The 14,176-nt window shown below is 36.5% G+C and overlaps 1 protein-coding gene across 1 annotated transcript; it reads right to left on the bottom strand.

Annotated features, from left to right (window-relative positions):
• Nucleotides 1-2,542: 2,542 nt before the first annotated feature.
• Nucleotides 2,543-8,029, bottom strand: LOC110039134 (ras-related protein RABA1f-like). The gene is made up of 2 exons (XM_020744095.1): nucleotides 7,597-8,029; nucleotides 2,543-3,165 (listed from the first exon to the last, which is right to left on the bottom strand). The coding sequence occupies exons 1-2, from the start codon at nucleotides 7,812-7,814 to the stop codon at nucleotides 2,733-2,735; spliced, it is 651 nt and encodes a 216-aa protein (XP_020599754.1). The 5' UTR covers nucleotides 7,815-8,029; the 3' UTR covers nucleotides 2,543-2,732.
• Nucleotides 8,030-14,176: the final 6,147 nt, after the last annotated feature.

Genomic DNA, 14,176 nt, shown 5'->3' with positions numbered 1-14,176 from the left:
TATATATATATATATTCAGAAGATTAATATAAAGTTTCTCCTTTTCACAATCTCAAAGAGCAACACCTCAACATTATGACACTTGATTTAAAGGTTTATGATTTATGACAAGATGATGGGCAAGGGAAGAGCAGCCTTAAGTGATTTTTTTTTGGAAGGTTTTAATACATACCACTCAATTCTTATGTATTTATATATCTAACACCAATGCTTCAATTTTTACATGCATACCGCCTTACCAATGCATGAAAAGATGCATCTCATGGTCGACGTTTAATATGCATCTTTCATATCATAAGGCAAATTTAAATCATCTACTCTCCTAACTGGATCATCAGATGGTCGACGTTTAATATGCCCAAATCATCTAAGACGACTCTATATAATATTGTCAGCCACTTGAGCACGGATATATTTGTTTCACATTTTATCATTGAGTGTAAAGTCACTCGTCCACCTAAGCATTCTCATCTCGACCACATTAACTTAGTTTTATGCTTCTCTTTTATAGGCCAACATTCTAAGTCATAAAACGTTGCAGGTCTCACCACCATTTTATAAAATTTTCCTTCTCTAGGGGTACTTTTCTATCGCACAATAGGCCCCATGCATTCTTCCACTTCAACCATCAAAATTGAGTTATAGTAAGATCCTCATTTATATCACTATCACTTTGAACAATAGACTCGAGATATCTAAAATGTTTACTCCTTTTAATGATTTGAACACCCACTGTTACAAATCTGCCACTAGTTCTACTGCCACTAATATTACATTCTATGTATTCAATTTTAGATCAACTTAAACGAAGGCCTTTAAACTCTAAAGTAGACCTCCATAATTCAACTTTTGCCTAAACTCTTTCTCTATTCTTATCCACAAGAAGGATATCATCAATGAAAAGCATACACCAAGGTACATCCTCATGTAGATGTCAAGTAAGAACATCAATAACTAAAGCAAAAAGATATGACTTAAAGCCAATCCTGTAATCAACTGAAGTAGGAAAATATTTGGTCAATCGTCCTTCTGCTTGAACACAAGTAACGACTCTAGTACACATAATTTTATGACCTGATTATGTCATATCAATACCTTTCTTTTATAGTACTCTCCAAAGAACTCTTTGAAACTTATCACAAGCTTTTTCTAAATTAATAAAAATCATATGTAGATCATCCTTACTTACTCTGTACTACTCCATCAAACATCTCAATAAAGGTATAACATTCATATAGACTTGCATGACATAAATAGAAATTGATTATGACAAACTATTTGTATCACGTCTTAACATATGTTTAATTACTCTCCATCTCATAATTTTAATGTTTGACACATAAACTTAAATCCTCTATAATTTGCACACTCATGTCCATCCACTTTATTCTTAAAAATGGCGACAAAAAATATTCCTTCTCCACTTCAACATCTATTCAGCAGGGTTGTGAAAACCGGACCAGACATCAAATCGAAAAACCAATTATAAAACCTTTCACTGAAGACCATAAACAAAAAATAAATTGAGTCCGAACTATATAAACATTGTAATTGGTGAATGCACAAAGCAACACTACATTGTAAACTGACATTCAAAGTCAAAAATAAAAGAGAAACAAATAGTGATCCTTCATATCATCTAGATTGATTGTCCCGAATAGAAGGAGAAGCTTCAGAACTAGTCATCGACTAGGTAGTAATTGATATGATTAGTTCGACTCGAGGCACGGTTAGAAGAAAGCGAGTCTTATTTCCACCACCTTCAATCTTCGTTGTATCTTGGGAGACCTTTAATGCTACCTCTAACCTAGCCTCCAAGTAAGGGAACCGTTCTCTCACCTTTAGATCGATGAAGTTTTCATTGGCCTCAATATCTGCAATGTGTTTTTTTACTTCTTGCAAGTCCACCCGTGTCGCGGTCCGCTCCTCTCTCAGTACCCCACAAATCGTGATCGTCCATTTCTTGTACATTGCCACAATATCATTGAATCCGCATGTAATATTTGCTCCTGAATGAGAGCTACGACCCCCACATGAAGGACAATCTAAGGCCAACTGTTAGACTAAAAAACTACTCCATGCAACTAAGCTATAGCCCCAGGCAAAGGAAAGTTCGCTCTCAATTCAGGTAAAATCTTCTGATCATAACAAAACAAAAGCCTCTTTTGGCCATCTCTTACATGTCGAATTGCAAGCATAACAAAATGTTAATCCATAAGCTCATTCTGAAGCATTTACAAACATACCCCCCAATTCTCATGTCTTTACACATCAAACACCCAAACCTTTCATATCATATAAAAAATCCTACCATTTCATCTTTTAAGAATTTAAATACTCCTTTCCATGTACTAGTAAAGTGAGACACACACACACACACAGACAGATATATATGTAAATACATAGGAAATGAGTAGTATGCATGTAAATCTTCCAATATTTTATCACCTAAACACAAGCATTATATGCATAATTCAAGTCAAATTATTATTTTAAAAAAAAAAGAAAAAAAGCAAAACATAAAACATTGCTGCTCCTATGTAAAAACAATAAATTATTAAACAGCATGACACCATTCATATATGCATATAACAAGCAAAACTAGAACCCTATGGCTTAACTCACCCCAACAAAATGCTCAAACGAAAATGAATATTTGCAGAAGCAGCAGCAAAAAAAAAAAATATATTACTTATGGAGTAATCATATACGAACCTACTGATCTCTCCAAATTAGGCAGAGCAACACCCAACTTTCTTCAAATCGGACACATCGTCTCTGTTGCCGACATTGATCGTCTGTCCCCTCGGCGGCGCCGACGGGTCGTCGCCGACGTCCAGAGCTTTACGACTGACGACGCGGTAGATCTGCGAGAGGACTTCGGTGAAGGCGATCTCGACATTCATTGATTCTAGGGCTGATGTTTCCATGAAGAAAGCGCTCTCCCTCTCCGCAAAAGCTTTCGCATCTTCGGTGGAGACGGCTCGAAGATGGCGCAGATCGGCTTTGTTTCCGACGAGCATGATGACGATGTTAGGGTTTGTGTGGTCTCTGAGCTCTTTCAGCCATCTCTCGACGTTCTCGAATGTTATATGGCGAGTTATGTCGTAGACGAGGAGGGCGCCGACGGCTCCGCGGTAGTATGCGCTTGTGATTGCGCGGTACCTTTGGGAGAGGAGCAATGATTCAAAGATGAAAATTTTTTTAAATTTAGGTTTTTGATATGCAATTATGCAGAAATAGAGTGGTATGGCTGTAAAACTTCCAAATGTTTGTTCATTCAGGTAATGCAGTCAGGAATCTTATGTATTATGAAGTTCTCCAGGAGGTGATAAATTTAATACAGTGGAGGAGTTAACATGTATAACATTCAATTCCTATGTATTTACATATCAAAAGCCTAAATTTTATTTTTTGCATTTATATCATCTAAAAGCTTTCATATCATAAAAAAAATATCAACTGATGTAAATATTAGAATGCGAAAGGCACATCATATATGTAAAAATTGAATTCTAGGTGTTAGATATTGTTGAATCTAAAAGTGCCTGGGAAACACACTCAATGAATGAAACGTTTTGCTAGGAAGTGATTAGAGAAAGAGAAAGAGAGCAGTAAAAAAAGTTTATCTTATTCATGACACGAACACCTATTTATAGGCCTAGGTTTCAATATTATAATAATACATATTAGCCCCCTCATTAATAACTTCTCAGATGCACTTTTTGGTAATTACAAATTATTTGTACCTAAAAAGACCAGGAGCCGATTCGATCGATAAGGGTTGTCGATCATCCGGTTAGCTTGGGCTCGATCGATAAAAGAGTGTTCTCTGTCGATCATCCTAAAGGCCGACTACCTCCTCATGGGAGCCTCTCCTGGCGCCGTCTGCGATCGTTCGAGCAAGGTGTTTCTGTCGCCAACATTCATCCAAAACGATTATCAACATATTTGAACGTCTGATCGTCCAATCGTCTGCATCTATTTCCTAAGTCATTTATCTACTTTGAATTCGTGCCGACATATTTTTATCTGTACAGATATGTCATCACATAGGAATTGAGTGGTATGTATGTAAATCTAATCTACCTCATGCTTTTTATTCAGGTAATGCAGTTAGGAATCTTTTGTATTATGCTTAATCATGGTTAAAATTTGGTTACAGGTAGGATTTAGTAAATCAGGAAGCAATCAGTCTGAGAGCAAACCAAAGAGTATTATTTTTTCTTGACACATGGTTGAATGGTTGGACGAGTCTTTTTAAACAAAAAGTAGAAGCATTGTAGGTGATGAAATCAGTTGATAAGTATTTGGAAAACTTACAAACATACAACATAATTCTTATTCATTTACCAACACGAAAAGTTTGATATCTACACTAATAACACCTCGGTGTCATGAATCTATACACGAAAAGTTGTATTTCACTTAAAAAAAAAAAAGATAGTGATTGTGATATTTTCGAAGAGACAGAAGCAATCACATATAAGTAAGAAGGCACGCATCTGAAATTAGAAGGCACAAATATCATCAAGGAGAAGAAATATCTTTTGAAAAATGGAAACAGTAAATATCATTGAGACATACATCAATTATAAACCAACAGATAATTTGAGAGCAACACTCAAGAGACGAGATTTTTTACATAACAAATATAGAAAAGGGAAATATCATATGGCCCTAGTTTAGTTGAAATTGTTTCACTAATATAAGTTAATTATTACATTTGACGCTATTTCTTGTGATTGGAAAGGGTATTAATACTATATAATATACAAGAATCGGGAAAGATGATCTTCAACGATGGTAGTACAAGTGTTAAGTGCTTCAATTATCAACAGTAAGCTTGGTTAAGGACTAGATAATCGAGAAGATATATGGCACACATGTATGTCTGATATATAGGAGATAACAGCTTGCAAAGGAGCGCCGATCAACAAGGATAGACATAGAGACGACCGAAAAAAAATGAGAGAATATCTTTCCTTCAGACTAGAAGTTGGAGTTGCCAGGCTTTGATGGAACAGTGAAAGCCAAACTAGATAACAATTTGTGCTTTGATGGAAAAGTATAAGACAATTGAAATGATGGATAAATACAATGTCTCAAATAAGAGATACACAAGGCTGTTGATCACATTTTTAATGAGGTTGACAAGTATACCCCCCTCCCCTGTAGGGCCCTCGAGGAAGTCAATTCAAACCAAGCCCATTTAGGCCTAATGATCCAAGCGCTAAAGGCGTCCGCTCATTTACGGGGTGCTAAAAGTTGCCAACCAGTTCAGACGTTTGGCAGTAAAACTCCCTCAATCAACCAGTCTAGTGGACCGTTAAGGAGTTTCTTGCCACTTCTACAAATGCGAGACTACCGCCCTGTTAGGAAATCTCACAACGAACAACTCCCAACTTTACCGGGACTAAGGATTAATTAGAAACTAAACTTCACCGCAGAATAACGGGATTGTATCAATTCGATAAAAAATCGAAAAAAAAATTAAAACAGAAGCACAATCAAAACAACCAGAAAAACATACGAGAATTTACGCGGAAAAACCCGAGAACGGGAAAAAATCACAGAGTCACACCACCAGAAATTTTAACTATGAAATTCACAATGTTTTACGAAAAATTCACACGAGTTTTTTCTCCACACACAAAAAAAACTTACAGAACTCGTTCCACAATCATCCTTTTCCGATCCGACACAAAATCACTAAAATTCACCTCTTCGACATTCCTCACCTTCATCGGGATGCTCTTCGAAGAATTCAAAAAGAAGGAAACAACAAGCACTCCGATCCACACTCAAAAATTGGCTTAAAAACTAATTTTTCCTGCAGTAACTGCACTAGACACTTTGGCGCCCAAACTTGGTGCCTAAATGCTAAGCGCTTCGTATTGGAGCCCCATAATGGGCGCCTAGGCGCAAATAGACTGGCACATATGAGTCGGTCTCAAGAGAATAAGAGCAGCGTCTGCTCTATAGCGAGCGCATATGCACCTAAAGCCGGTCCCTAGGCACGAACTCCTCTGTTTGAGCAGCACCCAAGTGGGCACTTAAGCACCCACAACTCATTGCATATGTGTCAGGTGCCTTGTGCTTAGGCTCCACAACCCAACACACCCCTCCCGTCTCCTTCCTTATTAGCTCTTCTCCATATGGGAAGTATTTTAAGGACTATATTCTGGATTTTTCTTGCCTCCCCACTTCTTCTTTTTGTCTGGGATTTTAGTTATTTATTTCTTTCATTTTCTTCGTTAATAAAAGTCTATAAATTGTTGTTTTCTGATTGTAGGGTTCAGTTTTTTTGCTATGTTTGCTTTCAGATTTGTTGTGTGGAGTCTTTCCCCCTCATACTAGGGTTGTATCCGATGACAAGTAGTGCTCTTGCTATATCCTGCTCTGAGGCGGTGTTGTATCCTTCCAATCTCCTCCTATCTCCTCCCCGACCACTTCTCGTACCCCATACCTAGCTGCCAGCCACCCCCATCTTCCTCCTACAGTTCTGCCGGCACTCCTACTACCACCACAACCTGCTGTCCAGCCATCCAGTCCGCCCATCCAGCACCCGTACTCCCTCTCCCTGCAGCCACCTGAGTTGCCCAGCCCTCCCGGCCATCAACCCTCATCCTGCCATCCCTTCCTTGCAGCAACCCTTGCTGTCTAGTCCACCTACAGCCCACCAAGCACCGTTCCAACTTACCAAACAGCCACCCAGCCTTCCCCACCTCACCGATGCCACAATCGCCTTCAGATCTCCTCCTGCAGCCCTAACCAGGGATTAGTTTATTATCGTATTTCCTTTTTCGTTTGAGTCGTGTCGTAACCCTGATTCAGTACTAATAAAGTATGTTTGTGAGTTGCCGCTAATTCCAGATCACCTGGTTTAAGCCTTATATTAGTTTAATGCTGCCTCTTTTTCAGTGAAGAATAGGAAGGAAGGAATAGTCCACGGAGGAGGATTCATGAAAAATAGACGAGCTTACGCATGGGTTTTAAGAAATGGTGAGAGGCCAAATGTACCTTAACCGTATCACTGTTTTACTGCAATCTATTAAATCCCAACAACTAGTACACATTGCATTCATATGATCTTAAGAAAAGAAAGGGGCAATTAATACAAACTATTTGCGGGTGTCAACAAATTTAATTGATAAAGAATTTGAAGTTTGCTATCAATTTTTTAAACTGGAACCTACGACATCCCATAATCGTGCTTCAGCACTCAGCAATCTCCAAAATAATATAAAAATAGTTAGGAAAATAGCAGGCTTGCCTTCCTATACCGGAACCAGAGCTTTACATTCTGTATTTCAAAACAAATCGACGGCCAAAATCAAGCCAAAATAGCAAAATCAACCTTTTACCAGCCCCATGCCAACGAAAACTAACCCATCGAGCAGACAGCAATACAATTTGGAGATCAAAACGTAAGAACAGCACAATTGATAGTGTAGCTTTTAATCCAGTCTGATTAACCCCAGGAACCAATAAAACACCCAACCACAGAAAAACAACAGATGAACAAAACTCATAATCAAAACAAGATGTTTCCAATTTCCATCCAAGAAATCAGTATGGATTGACCGATCATACCTTTCCTGACCAGCAGTGTCCCAAATCTGAGCCTTCACAACCTTCTCTTCCACGCGAATGCTCCGCGTCGCGAACTCGACGCCAATGGTCGATTTCGACTCCAGATTGAACTCGTTCCGGGTAAATCTAGACAGAAGATTCGATTTCCCTACTCCGGAATCGCCGATCAACACCACCTTGAACAAGTAATCATATTCGTCATCGGACCTGTAAGCCATAACTGAAAATCTTCCAACACCTCCGTCGATGCCGCGTCAACCCGCCGCCGGTGAACCCGCTTCCGCCTCCTCTATTCAGCTGATCGATCGGTTATCTCAACCTTCCCCGTCATCACCGTCGAGAGGGGGCGAAAACAGAGGGATGAGGGAGAATCTGGAAACAGAAACCTGTTACGGCCTTCCGACGGATTAAATAGTGTCGCCATTACCCGGTAATGGGTCCAGTTGACACGATAGTGTTATCGCGCGGGATCGTCAGCCAAATGCCAACCGTCTGATTAAGATCGGCACGAACCTTAGGGTGGTTAAAAATTGCCCCCGCCGCCGCCGCCGCGGCGGCGGTGGTGACGATGAGGCTGCCATTGGCGAAATTTGCTCTTCTAGAAGTTTGAAACGGTAAAAAGGTTTTACAAATGTGTGGTATAATTTTTATATATAAATATATAATATCTAAAATTTAATTTTTAAGCATATAACAATTGGAAATTTACTTGAATACCATACAATTTCTATGTTGTTACTTATCTAACCAAAAAAATATTATATTTGTAATCCAAATGTAGTTTAACATCCGACTCTGATAGCCCCACTTTGTGAGATTGATATTTGGTGTTGGACTAAACTTGCCCTGAAACCAGCCTGAACAGTCGAAATTTTTAGCTATTCAAAAATTTGTCACCGCCTTCATGTCTTCTTCTCTTCTTTACACATACAGGGTTTTCGGTTTCTTGTATGTAGCTGTCTTCATTTCCACTTCGTGCTCTAGATTTTCGTCTAAGGTTTGTTGTGGTATATTAAGAGTGTGACATACATGCGACTATGACAATCCACATCAGAGCAAATTTGAAGATAGAAGTAAAAAATTAGTGACAAGAATGAAATGGATGTGAGTCTATCAATGATATCAAAGCACTACTTTGTATCATTTGAAGTCTTTTGTAGTTTGAATTAATATACTTTGATATTGATTTATCGTATTTAAATCATACATAATTTTTTTTGTAGTTTGAATCAATATATTTTGTTATTATAAATTTTAATTTATTTTTCACATCAGTGGAGCAAATGTCATGGTTCATTTGTGACATCATATTTTCATCTGTATCACTATAATACTACTATTTTTCTAAAAAAAAATACACATTTAGAAAATTAATTTCAAATAAAAAAGTTGATTAACATCATAATCTATTATTTCTCACATCATATGAGCAAAGATATGGTTTTTTTATTAGAAAAAATAATTTTTTATACGTACCACCAAAATACCACCAGAATAAAATCATTTTTCTAAAAGATGTTCACACTTTTAGAAGATTAATTTTCAAATATAAAAGTTGCTTGATACATAATATGTTGCTTCTCTCATCAGATCAAGATAAGATATAGTTCATTTATGAGGAAAAACAAAATTTTTTAACTTGTACCACCATAATACATTCAAAATACCACTATATTTCTAAGACATTTTTACACTTATAAAACATCAATTTTCAAATAGAAAAGTTGTATAACATTATAATCTATATCACTCACTTTAGAGCAATAGAAGACATGATTCATTTGTGATGAAAAACACAGTTTTTTCGTGTGCACCTCAATAATACCACCAAAATATCACTATTTTTCTAAAACATGTTTTCTCTTATAGAAGATCAATTTTCAAACAGAAATTGTATAACATCATAATCTATTATCTTTCACAACAGAGCGGTTGAGGACATGACTCATTTGTGAGGAAAAACATTATTTTTTCATCTGTATCACCACAATACCACAAAAGTATCACTATTTTCTAAAACATGTTTACAGCTGTAGGCCATTAAATTTCAAAGAGAATGTATGTATAATGTCATAAGCTATTATCTCTCACATCTAAGGAGTAAATGATATTATTCATTTGTGAGGAAAAACATAATTTATCCATCTGTATCACCACAATATCATCAAAAAACCACTGTTTTCAAAAACATTTTTACACTTTTAATGCATCAATTTTCAAATAGGAAGTTGCATACTATCATAATATATTGTCTCTCAATTTAGAGTTGCGGGAGATACGATTTATTTGTGAGGAAAAACAAAGTTTTTCATCTATACTCATAAAAACACCAAAATACTACAATTTTTCTAAAAACATGTTTACACTCTTAGAACATCAAATTTCAAATAAGAAAATTGCATAACATCACAATCTATTCGTTCTCAGATCATAAAAGCAGAATAAATGATTCATTTGTGAGAAAAAAATAATTTTTTTTTCATCAACACCACCACAATTTCACAGTTTTCTAAAACATGTTAATATATTTAATTATGTTTAAATCATATGTATATATGTGCAATTTTGTGAGCCCAAGAATGTGGTTAATGAAGCAATTATAGACAAATTGCTTAACAATATTGTGCTTAATAAAATAAGACATAATTTGTATTATGCTTATGCACACCACATTGGATTTATTGTTTTAAAAGAACACAACCATTATTGACCAAACTTAATGAATATAAAATAAAAAAAAATGTGGTAAACCTAATTTCTTAAACGGTGTAATCTAATGGCATAGTGAAGTTTAAAAAAATAAACACCATGATTGGTTGTGCAGTCTTGAATAGGTATGACGTTAATGTTAACTACAATTGGAAGATTAAAAAATTTGTTGAAAGTCATAGCAAATTCTTAACAGAGTCAAGTGATCAACATCTTCTAGGATCCAAGCAGAATAATGGAGATGCACATAAATTGATGGCAACATTATGGATTGGAGCCACTGATGCATTCAACTTTCTAGCTATGGAAGTTAGAATAGAAAAAAAAAAATTTCAAAAAAAAGATGCATTCAATTTTATTCATATTGAAAGAAGAGCAATGATTGAAAATGATGCTACTAATGCTCTTCAATTTTTAGCAATTACATGAGATATTTCTCTGGCAATTTGAATAGATACGACTATTGCATTAATGTCACCTAAGAAATATTTCTCAATAAAATTGATGCATTAGTGTCAAAAAGAGAGATGTATCAATTATACATCAAAGAAAATATAGCAAAGGTGCCGGAGAAATATCTCCTCATGTGATGATCTTTAGGTGCTAAGAGAGATTTGTATTTTGGAAATGATTACAGGTATTTCAACAAGTTGCAGGTAAAGAATGATTCTTCAAGTGGTGTTATATTTTGAACCGACATCTATAAATATTCATAACAAATAAGCACTAAGGCCGAAGGCAATCAAGATGTTAAACAATATATATTGAGGTCATTGAAAAAAAATATCCAATGATGTTGACTTAATATTGAATGTAAAATCACATCCATTAAAGCACATGCTTTACAGAAAGGGATTATTTATTAAAATGTAGTTTCGTTAAAAGTGGAGTAGTTGGAAAGAAGAAATCTGACATGATACCAAATGTTGTGATAATTTAAGTAGGCATATTCATTTAATGAGGTCTTAATTGAGACTAGTTTGGAAATCATATGTGATATTAAATGTTGTGATAACTTAATTAAATGTATTCATTTAATGTGATCTTAAATGAGACTCGTTTGGAAATAAAAAATTTGCCTATTTATATGGAGTTTCTGGGAGAAGCCCATGGCTTCTAAAAGAGAATTTCCAAGTTATTTGGAAAGCACCAATTAGGTATTTTTTTAAGGTTGTGAAAATCAGACCTAGTATCAATGCCAGATACAGTATCATAGAAGGTAACTGTAGCACTCTTAGATATTGTAATATATGTGGTGATGAAAATACTCAAAAATATGGATGAATCACAAGAGAGGCCAGAAAACACGAAAGAGCATTGTGGTGCATCGTCATCTGGTACTAGCCTCTTTCTTAAAGGACGGGTGGTACCGATATAAGCTTCTACTATGGAGGAAGTGCTACATGAACAACTCCACCTTTCCAAAGGAGGGCACGTATTCAATGCCTGACGAGGACGTGGTCTGCAAAGCTGGGTAAGGTAGAAAAATGAATCTCAATCCTGGGAGCCAAAGACACCTCCTAAACTAGAGTCAAAACAGGTATAGAAACTTGTTGTAGGGCGTACTACTGAATTCAAAATAATATATTTCTAGTCCTCTGGGCCTTCAAGCCTAATCTGGAGGTAAGTGAAATCTTAGGGGAAACCAGAACAAAAAAAGTCGGAACAAAAGTCACACCGGCGACGACGGTGACAACCCTACTACTGACAGAAGACCCACCTACCCTATGGCATGGTGATCCATGAGAACACAGAAGGATAACTCGATAGTTCAAGAAAAACATAAGTACATTGTGACACATCACTGTCTGGTGTTGGCCTCTTTTTTGCAAAATAAGCTGGTGCAATACGAGCCACGGCAGCAAGAGCAGCTCGATATGCATGACAACCCTTTTAAGGTGAATGACACAAAACAAACACTTTAGAGGGTGTAGGATTACATAAGGTAATCCCAAAATGGGTGCTCAAAGAAATTGAATATTATGACACCCTCTGGAGCACAAAAAAATGCTCGTAGAGAAGGAAATAGAGTTCCCCCCAGCAATAGCGATCGTGACCACCTTCTTGCTCTCCCACATTGCAAGACAAAAAGGGAAAATGATAAAAAATAAGAAAAGGTTAAGAAACCAACCAAAAGGTACAATGGCATCAGTGCACGTGATAATGCAACAACCAAATTGTCGAGGGTGAGAGAAGGGATAAAGTGCATCGAGTTGCTAATCATGGCAACTGACGCATTGAATGAAAAACAAGGTCTAACAAAGGGCTCAACTAGTGCTCAAAGGAAAGATACAAGGTCACGATAATATGAGAAAAAATTCCAAATATAAAGAGAGAGGCTATAAGCTCATAACAAAAGTGAAACTCTTAGTATGGAGAGAGAGGCTCATCTCTAGCGGTGTCCCATACTTAGTTTCATCCTTTTTCTCTTTTTATTTTAAAATGAATCATCAGTTTTTCAATCATCATATACTTTCATTTTCTGAATAAATCTCTCTTCTATATCATATGAATGATCTGGAGAAAATAGGAATAAAAAAATATGGACATACGATGAAAACGACAAACAAGAGAGTAAATGTGAAAAACCTACGTATTATAAACCTTGCAAGAAAAGGTCAAGCATGTCCGTCCAAACAAGATCAGGCGGAGAAACCTTGGACCAATATCCACAAAATAATACCTACTTAGACTAACCATAACTTGAGAGTCAGGTGTACCTGTTCTAGGGTTAAGATTGATGCCAAGGGGGTGTATCTCACTTAGTTAATTACATCTTAGAGATACCCAAGAAAACTCTTGATAGAAGGGGCTCACTTATATTATCGTAGACCTGAGGAAATAGGTCATCAAAGAAAAGTTATTCAATGTGGGAATGTTTATATGATTCAAAGCTCTCAATAAGCCATTGAGCAGAGAGTGAGTCTCTCACCTCCCAAATGGGTAGCTACTCATCGACACACGGAGCCCATAGAATAACCAACATCATCTTGACGGGGATACCTCAATATATCAAAGCATGTCCGAGTCATAAGGGTAGAAAATAAATCATTGTATCCCAAATAGGTGGTAGCTTATCAGCATCAGGCCATCCAGAATATATCAACGAAGTCAAATGAGCGATAGGGCTTAAAGGGGTTGTTTTTGTGTTGTTCTGGGCATCTTAACGCCCGAGATTAATGCCCCAACCAGGTGCCTAGGCACCTAGAGACTGGTGCAAAGCTTGCAATGGCTCAGACTAGATGTCTAGGAAGGTATTTTGGGCACATAGGCCCTCATGGTCGGCACCTAAGCGTCGGTCTAACCCTGAAACCATTATTTTCACCAAGAGCGCCCAACAGAGGATTTTTCGATCAATAAGCTGTGTGAGACTCCATATGAGTAAAATGTGGTCCCATAACTCTAGAATTGAGTATTCCAATTGGTAAATCTTCATAAAAATTAGTGTTAATGGTTGTTGATACATCTAAAATATATAGTATTTTTAGACACATTTTTTATACCTATTTTTGAGATATTGCGCTTTAATGAAAGGTATTTATGTGTTTTTCTTTCAGATACAAGTAAAAATATGAAAAATTCTAAAATGAGTGAAAAAGGATCAAATTTGGAACAAAAATGTAAAAATGGTGCAAAAGTGTTTTGGCGCTTAAGCAACAAAGGCAGTTATTTGACAGGTTAATTCATTTTGCCGAATTTTGAAGGGACATTTAAGGCACTTATTGGCTAAAGATGGTGGTTATGACCACTAGAAACAAAAATATAGTTAAGAGACTTGTGAAATGAGGCATCCCTTGGAAAATACATTGAATCAGGACATATTTTGAAGAGATATCAAGACACCTCTTGGAATATTATAAAAGAAGGAAGT

This window comes from Phalaenopsis equestris, unplaced genomic scaffold (genome assembly GCF_001263595.1).
Source record: "Phalaenopsis equestris unplaced genomic scaffold, ASM126359v1 Scaffold235476, whole genome shotgun sequence".
NCBI lineage: Eukaryota > Viridiplantae > Streptophyta > Magnoliopsida > Asparagales > Orchidaceae > Phalaenopsis > Phalaenopsis equestris.
This window is presented reverse-complemented; position numbering and strand designations above follow the sequence as displayed.

Coding starts and splice junctions, on each gene's coding strand:
- LOC110039134 (XM_020744095.1), bottom strand. CDS start 7,814: ATGGCTTACAGGTCCGATGACGAATATGATTACTTGTTCAAGGTGGTG. Junction 3,166..7,596: donor GACACTGCTGGTCAGGAAAG/GTATGATCGGTC, acceptor CCTCTCCCAAAG/GTACCGCGCAATCACAAGCG.